This window comes from Molothrus aeneus, chromosome 29 (genome assembly GCF_037042795.1).
Source record: "Molothrus aeneus isolate 106 chromosome 29, BPBGC_Maene_1.0, whole genome shotgun sequence".
Classification (NCBI taxonomy): Eukaryota; Metazoa; Chordata; class Aves; order Passeriformes; family Icteridae; genus Molothrus; species Molothrus aeneus.
In genome coordinates, this window is record NC_089674.1 from 706,405 (window position 1) to 723,096 (window position 16,692).

The following is a 16,692-nucleotide window of genomic DNA, read 5'->3' on the forward strand; positions in this document are numbered from 1 at the left end:
TGTTCTCTGCCCATTGACAATTTACACCAGCTGCAAATTTGGCCCAATAATATTGATTGTGTGTCTTGTGCTTCCTCTGCGGGCCCTAATTAGTGCCTTGGAGATAATGAGCAGGGAGTTAATGGCAGGGGAGCGGGGCTGCCCCTCTCCAGCCCTGACACTGCTCAGGGCACGGCACTAATGAGCTCCAGAGCTGCGTTAACCCTGCTCTGGCTCTGCCTGGCCTTGCCCACAGCAGCCCCTGAGGGACTGGGAGCCGCTGGGACACAGGAAAACCCCTGGGAAGGAGGAATTGCAGCTCTCTGCCCTCTGCCAGCTGCTCCCCTGCAATCCCCACCCTGCTCCTGCTCCCATGGGTAACCCCTGTCCTCACCCGCGGGCACCCACGGTGCCAACACTGCTGTTACAAAAACTCCAGTCACAAAAAGGAGACACCAAGCCTGGTCACCAAGTTATTGCCACAAATATTCTTACTGTAAGTTGGGACTCAGGAACCCCCAGGTCTTGGTCTGGCTCTGCTTTGTCTTGTGCCCTGCAGGGATTTCCAGAGGCTCCATCACCTCTGTGCCTTTGGGAAACACAAAAATCTGCCACCTCCATGGCCTGACCTTCACTGGGACAGACAGAGGGACCAGCTTGGTTTGAGCTGAGCTCTCAGGTGCAGACTGGGACAGAGAATCAGTTTGGTTTGAAATAAGCACTGAGGTGCAGACTGGGACAGACAAATGGATCAGGATCAGTTTGGTTTGAGCTGAGCTCTCAGTTTGGTTTGAGCTGAGTTCTCAGGTGCAGACTGGGACAGACAAATGGATCAGGATCAGTTTGGTTTGAGCTCAGCTCTCAGTTTGGTTTGAGCTCAGCTCTCAGGTGCAGGACTCAGGCCCTGCAGGGTCCTGGTGCAGGACCATGGCCCAGGGGCTCCCTGCTCTGGTCCCAAAGCCCAGAGAGGATGGGGAGGCCAAGCAGGGGAAGAAAGGAGCAGCATGAGCCCTGCTGGGCACCACCTGACAAACAGAGCAAAGGCTCAGCTGCAATTTTAGTTTTAAAAGTTATTTACTTTAAAAGCCATCCTGCTTGCCCTCACCAGTGGGTGAGCAGGAGCAGGTCAGGGGGGCTGACAGCAATTTAATCTGCATTGCCATGGCTCCCTGTGCCATCCCTGACCCCACACCAATGCCTGTCCACTGCCAGCAAGGGGACAGATCCAGCCCTGAGGAGATAATGAGTCTCTAAACACGTGTCCCACGTCTCCTGCAAAGTGCAAATGTGATTTATCCCCGTTTCACACTTTACAGAGCTTTCTTTCCCCCGGATAGGAGGGAAATAGCAAGGGAGCAACACGTTCCCAGTCCCTCAGTGGAAACATCCCCTCCCAGGGTGTGACAACACTCCAGTTTCCAGTGGATGTTTTGACCTTTCACTCCTCAGCGCTGTCTGTAGCTGCTGTGTTGGGAACAACTGTCCTTGGGGTGCTTGGCTGACCTCCTGACTCCTTTTGGAAAGGCATTTCCATGGAGCTCTCAGCACTTCAAACCAGCACCAGACTTTTAGTGGCATCAGAAATGTGGATGCATGTGAAGGGAACACTTGACAGCGCTCAGAAATCCATCCCTGGAGCTCCAGGAAGGGACAGGCAGGGTAAAGGTGTCACTGAAAAGGCTCCAAAGCCCCCGGTGGCCTCGGGGGATGAGTGTGGATCTCACCCGGAGCACGTGGAGCTCAAGGGGAGCCTCTCGGGCTGGACGGCAGCCTGGGCCAGCCTTTATCAGGGAGATGAGGAAGGAAACGCTGCCAGGGAAAGCAGAGATTTACCCCTCACATGCTCAGGATGCAGCTGCCAGGCCAGGACTGAGCCAGAGGTCAGAGCTGGCCCCTGCCCCCCTGGCTGGGGGAAATCTCTCCTGGGTGCAGATTACAGGAACCTGCCCTGTTCCCAGCCCCTTATCGGGACACTGCGTGAAGAGGGCTGAAATATCACATCGTGGTTTTACGCGTGATAAAGCAAATTCTCACAGGCCACAGCAGCGGCTGCTGATGGGCCCTCGGCCACCCCGGGGTGCAGGGGGACCCTGGGGACAGGGCTCTGTGTGAAAAGGGCTTCTTGTGAGCACGGGTAATTCCTGCTCTGTTCACCTGGCTGGATCTCTGCTGTTTCCTAAAGGCTGAGCACACCCTGCAGTCCTGCAGAGGCAGCAGCACCACAAACCCCACCCAAACCTCTGTGTTTGAAATTATAAACCTCATTTATTGAGAAACCCAGCCCTGCTCACGGGAATTACCTGTGGGGAAGCCCTTGAGGAGGAAAGGGGGAGCACCTCCAAAGTCGATGCAAGGAGGAAAATCCTCCAAGGACTGGAGCACAGCAGCACTCAGGGCCTGCTTGAACACCTCCCAGCTCCTAAACGTGCAGGGTTTGGGTTTGGGATGAGGATTTTCTCCAAGGAAGAGCTCATTTGGACAACCCTTAGCCCCTGCTACCCAAGGTGCTCCCTGGCACCATCAGGACGCTCCTTTTTTCCAGGTTATTTTCCCTGCAGGCCACTGTGGCTTCATAAATCCTGGTGCTGCAGCAAGGTGGCAGGGAAACACAGGGGAAGGGGGACAGTGGGACTGCTGCTGCCAGCCCTTGGGACACTTCTTCCTCCTCACCTGGGCGAACAGCTGCTGGTACACCCAGCCTGGTGTGCTTTCTCCCCAAAATCAGCCTGGCCTGGGGGTCTCCTTCAGCTCCCACGTAAAGGAGGGGAGGATGGACTGCATCACTCTGGAATTCTGGGGAGAACAACATGTTCTCCCTGCTCCTGGGGCCTGGACAAGGCCTCCTCAGCCACGGCTGGACACTTCCTGCACGTCCACCTCGCCTCCCCCAGCAACGTGCTCCTCTGGGCAGTGGCCAGGCTAAAAAAGGAAACTTCCTATCGTGCCAGAAACTAAACTTTGATAAATATGAGGGGATAAGTCACAATAAGCGTGACTGGCTCGGGTTCCAAACACAATAATGTGGGAAGGAAAAGTTTTATTTTCTTGCCTCTCGCGCCTACCAAGCCCTTGGATACAACAGAGTGAGTTCCTAAAAGAATTTATTTAGTGAATGCCTGAGAAGAGCAGAACAGACTTGTTGTTCTAGCACAAAGAATGCAGGGAGGGGACTGAAAGGATGCCCTGGAAGGTGCCTTACTTTCATCCCACACTGCACAGTTTAACAGGTTTGGATGCAATAGGATTTGTGGTTCATTTGGAAAGCCATGTCACATTTCCAGGGAGAGGAAAATCCTCAGCCTGATCTCAGGGTTATCACCTTGGTACAGCTCTTGTGTCCTCACGGTGCAGTGGGAGGGCTAAGGGGTGAAAAATGTCTTTTTGGAAAGGATCTTGTTTCTCTGTGGTAGACAGTCTGCTGTGCTTCTATATGGCAGGAGCAGCATCACCCTCTGCAGGGGATCCAGAGTCAATGCCCAAAACCTGCTGAGCTGAAAGGCCCCAAAACCCCCCAAACCCCCCAAACCCTGAGTTTATCATGTCCCTGCCCCAGGAACAGGAGAGATTCTCTGCTGCTCCCACCCCAAAACGGTTCCTGGCCTGGCTGCAGAAATAGAGGGAGGGAGGAAATGCAGCCTGGGCACCAGGCAGTTTTTGGGGACCTCACGTTGTGGGATCTCCAGCAGAAGATGTGAAAATACAGCACATCCAGAGCAGGCTCTGGGCTGAGCAGAGAGGACACCCAGCCCCTCAGGGATGAAGAGGGAGCAGTTTCACAGGTCTGGCGTGGGCAGCTCATGGTTCTCTGTCTCTGGGAAAAGCTCATTTTAAAGAAAAGAACTCCTCATTATCTTACAGCAGCAGCTCAAGGTGCCCGTGGCTCTCTCCCCTCCAGGCTCTCAGGAACTTCCAGCCCACCTGACCTCTGTTGGGAAGTCTCTCTCTCCCAATGACCTCTGCAAACCCTGCAAATGTTAATGGGTGGAATATCTTCAAAGAGTGCCTCTGATCCTGCAGCCAGGGGTTGTTCTGCCTATCGGAGCGGAAGTGCAGGAATGAGCAGTTTATTTTAAATAATGCACTTGTCCTAATCGTGGGGATTTCTGAGCCTCAGCCAAGCCTTTGCACGTCATTCCAGTCTGCTGTGAAGGAATTATTGGCCTCTTCACACTTTTGATCTTTGCAGAAAGGAGCGTGTGGCATTTCCAGCCCAGATGTTCACGATGCTGGATGGAGAAGTTTCTCCCTAATGGCTCACGCTCACATTGGTGAGGAGCTTCTTGCAGAGGTAAAAAATTAAATAAACACTAAATCAGCTCTGTCAAGGTCATCTGAAATCACAGGAAAGACTCGTGAATGGCAGCTGTGAAGTGGTGGCAGACACTGTGGAACCTCTGGTCTGAGTGTGGGGATCCATGGATGTTTTGCCTTGGGTATCTCAGACAGGCACTGGAGATGGGACCCTTCTGTTCCTCCTCGTGAAGGCACAATGGGTCCAGAACCCAAACTTCTGAGTGCAATCCTGGCTGAGCAGCATGAAGTGTTGGCCTGTTCTCCAGGTAACCTGAGCAGCTGACAGAAGAGTTGAAATAAACACACCCAAAAAAAGCTAAAGGATATTCCTGGCTTTCCTGGTTCAGAGCATGAACCAGGCTCTGAGCTCTGCTCTCCTTCCTCCCCCCTGGCCTGTGGGCAGGAGCAGGACCCTGGACAATGCAAGTCCCTGGCTCTGAACCTGCAATTCCTGAGCATTCCTGCAGCTGCATTTGGTGTCTGTGAGAAGCTGGGCTCCTCCTAGTTGGTTTTGGCACCAGTTTGACTTGTGGCTTTAGTTAAGTTTTTTATCTCCTCCTCGAGCATCCTGGTTTTCTTCTCCAGCTCCTCCTGCGAGCGCTCCGCGTTCTTCAGCCTCAGCTCCAGCTCCCCACTCCTCTTCCTCTCCTGCTCCAGCTCCTGCTTCAGCCTCACCACCTTGGCCCACACCTCGTAGTTTTCCTTCTGGAGGCTGCAAAGGGAAACAGAGCATGAAAGGATTGGATTGGGGTTGGACTGGATTGGATTGGATTGGATTGGATTGGATTGGGTTGGATTGGATTGGGATTGGATTGGATTGGGTTGGGTTGGGTTGGGTTGGGTTGGGTTGGGTTGGGTTGGGTTGGATTGGGTTGGGTTGGGTTGGATTGGATTGGATTGGATTGGATTGGTTTGGGTTGGATTGGATTGGATTGGATTTGGATTGGGTTGGGTTGGGTTGGGTTGGGTTGGGTTGGGTTGGATTGGGTTGGGTTGGGTTGGGTTGGGTTGGGTTGGGTTGGGTTGGATTGGATTGGATTGGATTGGATTGGTTTGGGTTGGATTGGATTGGATTGGATTTGGATTGGATTGGGTTGGGTTGGGTTGGGTTGGATTGGATTGGGTTGGGTTGGGTTGGGTTGGGTTGGATTGGATTGGGTTGGGTTGGGTTGGGTTGGGTTGGGTTGGGTTGGGTTGGATTGGTTTGGGTTGGATTGGGTTGGGTTGGGTTGGGTTGGGTTGGATTGGGTTGGATTGGATTGGATTGGTTTGGGTTGGGTTGGATTGGATTGGATTGGATTGGATTGGATTGGATTGGATTGGATTGGATTGGATTGGATTGGATTGGTTTGGGTTGGATTGGATTGGATTGGATTTGGATTGGATTGGGTTGGGTTGGGTTGGGTTGGGTTGGATTGGATTGGGTTGGGTTGGGTTGGACTGGACTGGAAAAGGGCTGGGAAATCATTTGGCTCCCAGCACCAAAACAAGCCAGACGTGCTGCCCTGAGCCCTTCAGTGGCCACAACTCGATCCAATAAATCAATAAATGCAATACACGTGCATTGATAACGTGAAAATAATGATAATATAATAACAATATGTGGGGCTGATGGTTGCAGCCCATGGTGTAATAATGCTGCTGGTGAATTCTGGAGAGTCTGATGGTCCAGTGCCGGGGTAATAACAGGAATTATGACAGGAATTATGCAGAGGACTGCAGGAACACTGCAGTGCCACTGAATGGCGTGTAAGAGCTATGGAGCACTGCTGTACAGCTCGTGCAGTGCAGCACACTGATTTGCAGCAGTGTTTTAACAGCTGTGTTTGATCGTGGATCACTGCTGGGACATCCTGCCTGACCTGCTGGTGCACGATCTGCAGCGTTTGCTGTCTCAGCACGAGCTGCTCCTGCAGTTACCTTTCCACCTGGCCCTCGTAGTCACTCCTCTGCTCCGCCAACTCCTTCTCCAGCTTGTGGATCGCACCTTGCAGGAACTCCGTGCTGTCCTGCTCAGCTCTGGGCTCCTCAGCAGGGCTGCTGCTGGGGCTGCCAGGCTCCTTTGGCTCGTGGCAGGGGCTGAAGCAGGGCAGGAATTCCTTCTCAGAGGCGCTGCTGGCGGGGCTGGGGCTGGAGCCGCTGCCCTCCCCGCTCTCTGCCACGTTGCTGTCACAGCTTGCAGCCCTGTGCAGGTCCAGCAGCTTAAAGAGATCGTGGGACAAGGTTCTCTTGTGTCCCTCACAGGCCAGGGGGCGTGGGCTGCTCTTCCAGAAGTCACTGGTGAGGACATCACTCCTGCCCTTGTCCCCTGGGGCTGCCAGGAAGGGTTTCCTGCTGGGTAAAGTCTGGGTTCTTTTCCTTGGCTGAGTTTTCCACGTTCCCAGCGTGGCTGTGGGCTCTGAGTCCTCCCCAGGGATGCTCGAGGTGGCAGCTGGGCCAGGGCTGCTGCTGAAATTGGGGTGATCCCTCTGCAAAACAGAGCCCTGGGGCAGCCAGGGCACAGAGCTTTACAAAGGGCACATTGGAACGTGCTGGCCACACTTTTCCATTAAAATCCACTTTGAATTGCACCAAATTTATGATTTTTACAGGGATCCCTTTGAAGAAAAGCCTTTAATCCTCAGTGTTTTCCCCTCACCAGCCTGAGCTGAGCACATGAAAGGTTTCATGTGCTAGGGCCAAAAAGCTTTGGGAGTTTTCATATTCCCCAGAGCAGCAGATTTTCCACAGGAAAGTGGAAAGTTTATCTACATCATTTTCCTGATGTAAATATTCCAGGGGTGACAGACACAGCTTTTGAACCCAAAAAGAGCAAATGCTTTTAGGGCTCGCTGACCTGCCAGAGCCTGCCACAATTAACCACACGTTTAACGAACGCAGGTTAATTAATTATTTAATAAAGCCAGCCTTACCGTCTGCCTTGGGGTGGAGCCCCTGGGGTCCTCTGCAGCCCCCCAGCCCACGGAGCTGCGAGGGACAGGAGCTTTCTTCTCGTGTTTGGGGGCAGGCGGGGAGGGAGGCACGTCCTTGGAGGGGGGAAAGAGCTTCTGGTGGTGGCTGATCATCACCGTCATCACCTTCTGCACCTGGGGCGTGCCTGGGGGAGCAGAGAGCATCAGGGCAGAGCCAGGGACCCCGCCTGGCACCCCCAGCGCTTGCGCTGGCTGAAACGGAGGCGGAGCAGAAAATGAGTGGGACCAAAAAGCCAAGTGAAGTACATGGAGTGAGTAAAAGTGTGGGAAATGGGTTTGTGGAAAATTCTCAATACCTGACAGAAGACTCACATAGTGGACATCTATATACAAACCTTAAGTGACTTAAAAATACCATAAAATAAGACAAATCTTGAAAAAAAAAATAAACTGGAAATAAGTTTCAAAAAATAACCTCACAAATAAGACTAAATACTTTTTAAAAAATAGAGCTATAAATATAAATAAATATTTTAAAATAAATGTAAATATAAATATAAATACATATACATATACATATAAATATACATATAAATATACATATACATATACATATATATATATACATATACATATACATATACATATACATATACATATACATATACATATACATATACATATCTATTTAGATATAAATATAAGTATTTTTAGAAATAAATATAAATAAATATAAAAATAGAACTAAAAAATTAAAAAATACTTTATAACAAGATCCACAAAAAGTGGTTTTAAATTATTGACTTTAAAACATTTACAACATAGTGTAACTGAAACTAATAAAGTAAAAACCACTTATATTGTCATTAAAAAATAGTTAACTTCTAATTGTAATAACGTAAATTATAACATCTATATTATTTCACCCTTCACAGAAGACTAAAAATAGAATAAAAATTTTTAAAACAACTCTCAGTTACCCCATCTCTAAGTAAAAAAAAAAAAATATATATATATATAATATCCAGCCTAAAAGCAGCATAAAAGTAAAGGAGCACTCACATCCCTGAGTTTCCTGTGCTTCCCCAAGAAGGATTTTACACCTTCCTGCTCTGAGCAGCTCAGAGATGACCTCAGCAAATCCCTGCGTCTGCTGAACTCCTTGAGGGGAGGTTTTGTCACTTTGTCAGTTCCTGAGGGGGTTTTTGTCACCACAAACACATTTACAGCCCAGCAAACACACAGCTTCGCTCTGCCCTGTGCCCCAGCACATTTCTGCCTTTCTTTCAGCTCCACCACAGAAAATCTTTAATTCTGAGGCTGTGGATGCCTCAAAACTGAAATATCCTCCAGGATATTGAAATTACTCCATATGCCTCAAAATATTCCATATCCTGCAGGATATGAAATTGCTCCAGGGGTCCCTTTTACCTCTCATGATGACTGCAGGGTCCTCTACCCTGGGCCTGATCAGGTTCACCCCCATCACTGTGGCCAGGTTGTCCACGCTCATCTTGTTGACGCTGGAGTTCAGTTGGATTTCATAGAGAAACCTGCCAGGATTCCACAGCAAATATTTCACATTTCAGAGGTGGGATTTGGCAAAAAATCCTGGTGAAAAAGTCCTGATTCCTCCTCCCAGCTCCTCCTCTCAGTCACAAGGACAGAAACCCTCAGGACTGAACTGGTACCAGAATGAAAGAGGAGCTGCTCCCCTTGGAAACAGCTCAGGAAGGAAGGGAATCCCCTCCTCAAATCCCACTCTGGTGGAACCTGGAGGTTTTGGTGCTCAAGGCTTTTGTCCAGCAAAGCTACACCTGGTTTGGATTCCCAGGGATTTCTGAGTGACTTTGAGGGTGGTGACTCACGCTCAGACATTCCCAGGGGGGCTATCCCAGGGGCTGGAATTCTCCTCTACCAAAATCAGGACCTGGTGGCTCACAGGGAAGCAAAGCACAGCCTAGGGAGGCTCTGCCTGGAGGGGTCACCCCCGGGGTGCCATTTCTGCTCCCCAGCACCAAAGCTGAGCTGCCCCTGGCCCTGCAGGGCACTGACCTGCAGATGTAGCTCAGGAGGTTGTAGTTGTCTCTGGGGAGGAGGGACAGCTGCTTCAGGAGCTCCTGGTGGCCCTGCATGGTGACAAACAGCTCCAGGAGGGTTCACGGGACCCAAGAACTGCTCCTGCTCACTCCAGCCATGCCTGGGGGGTGTCCCCGTGTCCCCAGCCCTGGGACAGCTCCAAACACGTGTGGTGGCACTCGGGGTGACCCTGGGGGTGGTGGCTGATGATCTTGGGCATCTTTTCCAAACTCAGGTATTCCCTGACTCTGGTTCTCCTGGTTTGCTCCCCTTGGAGCTCCATCCCTCCCTGGGATGTTCTGCAGGGCTCAGCAAGGAGGGGCAGCCCCAGCAGGAGCAGGGACCCCCAGCCCAGCCCGAGGGAGGAGCTGATCCTGCCTCATCTCCTCCAGCATCTTGTGGACATTCAGGACACTTTTAACCCCAAAGAGGAGCAGAAATTGAAGCTTTAAAATTCACAAACCCCTGTGGCCAAGCTGGGAAAACCCCACTGGCTTTGGGGCAGTTTTCCTTTTTAATTTTTTCCCTTTTTCTCTCCCCAGATTCCAAAGCCTTGCTGTGTGCCCTTGGCCCCTGCAGCTCACAGCGTGCCCTGGCACTGAAACTGATTTTAAGGCTGGGAAGAGGAAAACAAAAGCACCTCTACCTTTGTCTCGTCAGCCTCCAGAGCCTGCCCACAGAGCAGGAAATCCTCGTACTGCAGCCAGGGCACCACGGGCTCCGGCAGCTCCCGCAGGTACAGCTTGAGCAGGGAGGCCACGGTGTGGACATCGGTGTCCCTGCAGGGAGCAAGGGACACTCAGAGCCAGCCCGGGATCGCCTCCACCTCCCTGCCCTGCTTTGGGGACCTAAAATCTCTTTTCTTCACCCACATTTAGCCTCCACCTCCCTGCCCTGCTTTGGGGACCTAAAATCTCTTTTCTTCACCCATGTTTAACCAGTGGGAGCTGCAGTTCTGGAGCACCACCCTGGCTCTTGTCCCTGCGTTCACAGGGGTGGAGAACCAAGGACAAGGGAGCAAAACCCTTCTCCCATTCCAGGTCAAACCCTTCTGGAAGGTTCCTGCTGAATGTTCTCCTCTTCGAGCCTTTCTGGAGGGTTCCTGCTGGATCCCCTCCTCCTCAAGCCCTTCTGGAAGGTTCCCGATGGATCTCCTCTCCTTCTCAAGCCTTTCTGAATTCCTTCTCCTGCCCAAGCCCCTCTGGAAGGTTCCTGCTGGATCCCCTGTCCCCCTCACAGCGCTCTGGAGGGCTCTGGGGGTGGCCCTGGCTGTTTTCCCTGGAACAGGGGCTGGCACGGGGGCAGCAGTCAGTGTCACCTGCTGAAGGAGGGTCTCTCCCCGGCGTCGAAGGCGTCGCGGAGCTGCCGGACCAGGCTGTCCTGGCCGGGCAGGCGGAAGATTCCCTCCTCGGCCAGGCCGTGCTCCAGGATGAACTCAGCGCTCTTCTGCACCACCATGGGCACCAGGGGCTGCCCAAACCTCTGCTCCTGGGCCATGGTCTGCGCCAGGCACTGCCCGAACACCCCTGGGGACACCGGGCACAGCTCAGGGTGTGGCTTTGGGGTTTCCACACTCTGGGCTGGTACAAAACCCTGAACTTCACATAAAGTGTCTGCAGTTCTCCACACTGCATTCACAGGGGTGGAGAACCAAGGAAAAGGGAGAAAAACCCTTCTCCTATCGCTCATTCCAAGCAAAACCCTTCTCCCATTTCCCACCTCAAGCAAAACCTTTCTCCCATCTCCCAGCTCAGACAAACCCATCCCTTTCCAGCCCAGAAAAATGGGGGCAGAAAGGATGGAATGCACAGAATTCACAGAATTCACAGAAATCACAGAATTCACAGAATTCACAGAAATCACAGAAATCACAGGAAGGATGGGCTGGGCCAGAAAAGGCAGAGGAAAAGCAAAGTGAGGAGATTGGCAGGTAAAAACCAACATTTTTTCAAGGCTTTATCCCTGAATGGGAGTTTTTCTCAAGAACATTTTCAGGGTGAGAAAGGAGGTTGAGAAGGAAGACGAAGCCAGGCCAGAAACGTTCATCCTTGGCTCTCCTCAGCACTGCAGCCCCATTCTCAGGGATTTCTGAGCCAAACCTCCCCAGCTGCATTCCCAGGACAGAAATCCCTGGGTTTACCTCCCGAGGCCGAGCCCAGCGCCCTCCGCAGGGATTTCACCCACTCCTCCAGCTCCGCCTGCGAGCTGGCCATGAGCACGCACGGCTCCTGCCCCGCCCGCGGCTGCTCGCCGGCCACCCCTGCGGAACAGAAACACACATTTACTGGGCAGGAAAAACCCATTTACTGGGCAGAAAATAGTCATTTACTGGGCAGAAAATAGTCATTTACTGGGCAGAAAATACACATTTACTGGGCAGAAAATACTTATATACAGAGCAGAAAAAAAACACATTTAGAGAGCAGAGTGGGGTGTCCTCACCCGGGATGATCTCAAAGATGAATTTCCCTCCCTCCTCGGGGTTGGTGGCCAGCACGTTGATGGAGCTCCCCTGGAGAGCCAGGCAGCCCTAGGACAGAGCAGAGCCCTGAGTTTATACAGATATAGATGTGTAATATATTCCTATATATATATACACACACATATATTCTTGTGTGTGTATATATATATGTACAGATATACTCGTGTATGTATATATATAAATATATTTGTATATATATATAGATAAATTCATGTATATGTATATACATATATATTAATGTATAGATATATATACAGATATACTTGCGTGTGTATATATCTATACATCCATACTCATGTATAAATATATATATTAGTGTACAAATATATATACAGATATATTTGTATACATATATGTCTATACATCTATACTCGTGTATAAATATATACAGATACATTACTGTGTATATATACACAGATATATTCATATAGATATACTCATGTGTATATATATATATATAATAGATATACAGATATAATTGTGTATATATACACAGATGTATTTGTGCAGATGCACTACAGGGATTTTAAAGCAGTAAGGGCACTTGATAAGTGCCATTTTTTTCCACTGAAGCAATTCTCATCAGGATAAAAACGCTTCTTTTTGCTCTTCCCTATTTTTATCTCACTTCTCATCTCCTTTAAGCCCTTGTTGGGAGTGGAAGAAGAGAGAGCAAAGAAGAATGGACTTGGGAAATATTATTATTAATTAATTTTTTTTAACTTTGTAGAGGGAACAGCTTTTCCAGCAGAGAGGAATTTTCCCTGGAATTTTTCCAAAGGAGAAAAAGGTGGTGAGTACTATAAAAGTGAGTTATGGCATGGAGAAAATAAAATAAAATAAAATAAAATAAAATAAAATAAAATAAAATAAAATACAAAATAAAATAAAGTAAAATGAAGAAAAATAAAGTTAAATAAAATCTAAAATACAGAATAAAATTAAATTAAATATAAAATAAAAACTAAAATACAAATTAAAATAAAATTAAATATAAAATAAAGTAAAATAAAATCCGAAACACAAAATAAAATATAACATAATTTTTTTAAAAAATAAAATAAAATAAAATATACAAAATAAAGTAAAATAAAATCAAAAATGCAAAATAAAATAAAATAAAATAAAATAAAATAGAATAAAATAAAATAAAATAGAATAAAATAGAATAAAATAAAATAAAATAAAATAAAATAAAATAAAATAAAATAAAATAAAATAAAATAAAATAAAATAAACTACATTTAACGGAATCATGGGATCCCAGAATCGTTTGGGTGGGAAAAGCCCCTCCAGTGCCACCCGTGCCATGGCAGGGACACCTCCCCAGCCCCAAACCCCTGGAGTCCCGGCCCCACCTGCGGCTTGGCCTCGTCCTCGTCCTTGTAGTAGAGCAGCTGCTGCCCGCGGAGCACGAAGAAGCGCAGCTGCCAGTTCTTAACGATGGAGCGCTGCTTGCGCAGCCAGCCCAGCTTGTCCGGCCGCGGCAGCGCCCCGGGATCCGCGGCCATCACACTGCGGGAACGGGCTGGGGACAGACGGACACGGTGTGGGGACAGACGGACACGGTGTGGGGACACAGGGACACGGGCTGGGGACACAGGGACACGGGCTGGGGACAGAGGGACACGGGCTGGGGACACAGGGACAAAGGTGTGGGGACACTGGGTGTGGGGACAGAGGGACACAGGGTATGGGAACACAGAAACAGGGAAGTGGGGACAGAGGGACACGGGCTGGGGACAGGGGACACAGTGACGAGGTAGGGGACACAGGGACAAGGGTGTGGGGACGGGGGACACAGGGACAAGGGTGTGGGGACACAGGACACGGGTGTGGGGACAGAGGGACACAGTGAGGACAGAGGGACACAGGGTATGGGGACAGGGGACACACAGCGGGGACAGGGGACACAGCCAGGCTCTGGGCCCCGCGCTCTGCCGAGTCCCAGCCCCGTTTGCAGAGGAAGTGGCCGCAGTGGCTGCCAGGCTGAGCTTCCTTTTGCCTGCGGGGGAGCAGCTGCCTCCCAGCGAGAGCAAAGTCATGGCTGGGGGTGTTTTTTGGGGTCGTTTTCATGGGATGTGGGGTTTCTGCAGCCTCCCCGGAGCAGCAGCCACAGCAGAGTGGCCCACACGCTTTGGAGACCCCAGTTCTGCTCTGGGATGGTCCCAGTGGGGCAGAACTCACATTCGTGGGGCTGGAAAATCTCCAGGGATGCTAAAACACCAGCATGGGCTGGGCACTGGGCAGAGCAGCGTCCCTGCCCCCTGTTTGTGTGGCCCCACGGGTGGCACGGCCCTGGGGCACCCCCAAATGCCTGGCAGGGATCACTTCCAGGGGGATTTTTGCCTCTGCAGCCGCCCAGAGCCAGCCCAGCTGGGCAGAGTTTGCATCGCTGGCTGCAAGGCAAGAATAAAGCCGTGACTGCAGGGAACGGGGGCTGCACGCGGTGATTTCCTGGGCTGGAGAACCCTCAGGGCTGTCCCCACATCCCCGCCCAAAATCCCCCAGGGCGAGGAGCCCCTCTGGGGGTGCCCCCCAAGCGTTTCCTGCCCCAACGGCCTCCAGGGTTGGGCATTTCCTCCAAAACCTCCTCCCCCAAAATCGGGAGGGCAGGAGAGGCCAGGGGCCAGCACTGGCCCCGGCAGGACCCCCCGGCACCCCCATTGCTGGGGAGCTGCAATAAAAAACAGTAAAAGGGGTTCACGGGGGAATTCCTGTTTCTCTGAAATCTATTTTTTTGCAGTTCTCCAAACGCTGCCCCAGGCAGGGCTGGGGGAGCAGGGGAAGTGTCCCCAGGCCACGAGGAGCCAGGGAGGGCGGTGGCAATCTGCAAACATTGCAAACATTTGCAAATGTGACTTTCACATTTCTGCAAGTGAAGCCGCAGCAGCCCCGGAGACAGTGCAAACACACAAAGCCACACAGAGTCACACAAAAACTCACAAAAACTCACACAGAGTCACACAAAAACTCACACAAACTCACACAAAGTCACACAAACTCACACAAACTCACACAAACTCACCCAAAAACTCACACAGAGTCACCCAAAAACTCACACAAACTCACACAAAAACTCACACAAACTCACACAAAGTCACACAAAAATTCACACAAAGTCACACAAAAATTCACACAAACTCACACAAAAATTCACACAAAGTCACACAAAAATTCACACAAAGTCACACAAAAATTCACACAAACTCACACAAAGTCATGCTCACCCAGCAGATGGAAGCTGCAAAAAGCACCAGGGGTTTCACCACAAGCAGATTTTCTTGAACAAAAGGCCATTCCTGGTGCCAGCACAGGCTCAAGCCTCAGTCCCATCCCCACCCTCTGCTCCCCAGCACCCTTGGTGTGCCCTGGCCTTTTTTTCTGACTTGACTTCACCCCCTGCTCCACAGCCTCTGTGCAAAACCAATATTAGTTATCCCAGGAACGAGGATGCAGGATGCCTCTGTGATAATCCATGGGCATTTCTCCCCCCAGTGTGGGGATGGCTCTGAGCTCCAGTTTCTGGGCCACCCCAGGTCCCATTTGGGGCTTCCATCCCTCCCCTTGGGGCTCTGCGTGCAGAGAATGGCTTGGCCACTCTGGCAAAAGTGGCTTCAGACAGAAATCCAAGTTTCTGTGTGGGAAAATCCAGCCAGGCAGAGACCAGCTCTGCTCCAGGGCCAAACCCAGCCCCATGGTGGATTTTTGGATGGCCTGGGCTCAGGCTGGGCTCTGCAGCCCCTCCCTGACCACCCCATCATCATCGCCCCTAAATCCCCTCCCTGACCACCCCATCATCATCGCCCCTAAATCCCCTGTCCCCTCCAGCCTGGGCCTGAGCTTTTGTGCCACCAGTAGGGGCCTGGGTGGTTTAAATCCCCCCAAACTCGGGTTTTGGGGGACAGCAGCCCCGTCCCCCTGCTCCCACAGCATCCCTCGCTGACAAATCTGCAAATCACTTCTTGGAAATCATTTGCAAATCATCTGCTCTGTCTCTAAAGTGGCACCGGGGGCCACTGAGCCAAAATCTCAGCTGGGCTCAGCCCCGGGGCCCCCAGCCCTGCCTGGGCCTTGCAGACATGGAGGGGCACCAAGGAACCCTCGCGGAGGAGCCCTCATGGAGGAGCCCTCATGGAGGAGCCCTCATGGAGGAGCCTTCACCAAGGAGCCCTCACGGAGGAGCCCTCACGGAGGAGCCCTCATGGAGGAGCCTTCATGGAGGAGCCTTCACCAAGGAGCCCTCACCAAGGAACCTTCACCAAGGAACGCTCATGGAGGAGCCCTCACCAAGGAACCCTCGCCAATGAACCCTCACTAAGGACCTTCATGGAGGAGCCTTCACGGAGGAATCCTTACCAAGGAGCCCTCACAGAGGAGCCCTCATGGAGGAGCCCTCACGGAGGAACCCTCACCGTACCTATTTTTGCAGCGTCCATCTTCAGGTTGAAATCCCAGTTCCGTGGCAGCTTGAGGGACATGCTGGATCAGGAAAGTTCTTTTTTTTCCCTTTCCTCAAGGTGAGCTTGTTTAGGAGAGGGGCTGGAACCAAGCCCTGACGGTCCCGTGGGGGTCCCCCCACCAAGAGCAGCGGCTCGGCGAGGCTTGGTTTGCCAGCGAGCTTCCTGCCTCTGAGAGCAGCAAAAACCCCATAAAAGTCCTTTCCTGCCCCGCTTTCCTGCCCAGCTCTGGCTTGCCCAGCCGTGCTCTCCGCTGGTGCCAGCTCTGGTCCCCCCCGTCCCCTGCCCAGGCCCGGGGCCGCCAGCCCAGCCCGGGGCCGCTCCCCGGGCGCGCTCGGGGCATTTGAGGAAGTGCTGTCAGCAGCTCTGCGTGGGCTCCTGGAGCTCTGAGCGCTGCCCCGAGCAGCAACAGCCCGGCCCGGGGCCCTGGGGGCGGCCTGGGGAGGGGCAGAGCTCGGGGTGAGCCCAGGGTGGCGCCCGTGCCCGT

The 16,692-nt window shown here is 51.5% G+C and overlaps 1 protein-coding gene across 1 annotated transcript; it reads right to left on the minus strand.

Moving 5' to 3' along the window:
* Nucleotides 1-3,603: 3,603 nt before the first annotated feature.
* Nucleotides 3,604-16,226, minus strand: ARHGAP25 (Rho GTPase activating protein 25). The gene is made up of 11 exons (XM_066567345.1): nt 16,166-16,226; nt 13,104-13,273; nt 11,706-11,793; nt 11,404-11,523; nt 10,582-10,789; nt 9,910-10,042; nt 9,240-9,313; nt 8,616-8,737; nt 7,185-7,369; nt 6,193-6,740; nt 3,604-4,984 (listed from the first exon to the last, which is right to left on the minus strand). Exons 1-11 carry the CDS (start codon nt 16,224-16,226, stop codon nt 4,774-4,776), a joined length of 1,920 nt encoding a protein of 639 aa, XP_066423442.1. The 3' UTR covers nt 3,604-4,773.
* Nucleotides 16,227-16,692: the final 466 nt, after the last annotated feature.

Bases quoted from the DNA above. Each gene is read 5' to 3' on its own strand.
- ARHGAP25 (XM_066567345.1), bottom strand. From the start codon at position 16,226: ATGTCCCTCAAGCTGCCACGGAACTGGGATTTCAACCTGAAGATGGAC. The intron at 9,314-9,909 runs GTAGAGGTGCTT...GTCACCATGCAG, and splicing joins TGGAGGCTGACGAGACAAAG to GGCCACCAGGAGCTCCTGAA. The intron at 4,985-6,192 runs GTAACTGCAGGA...TTCCCTTTGCAG, and splicing joins TACGAGGGCCAGGTGGAAAG to CCTCCAGAAGGAAAACTACG.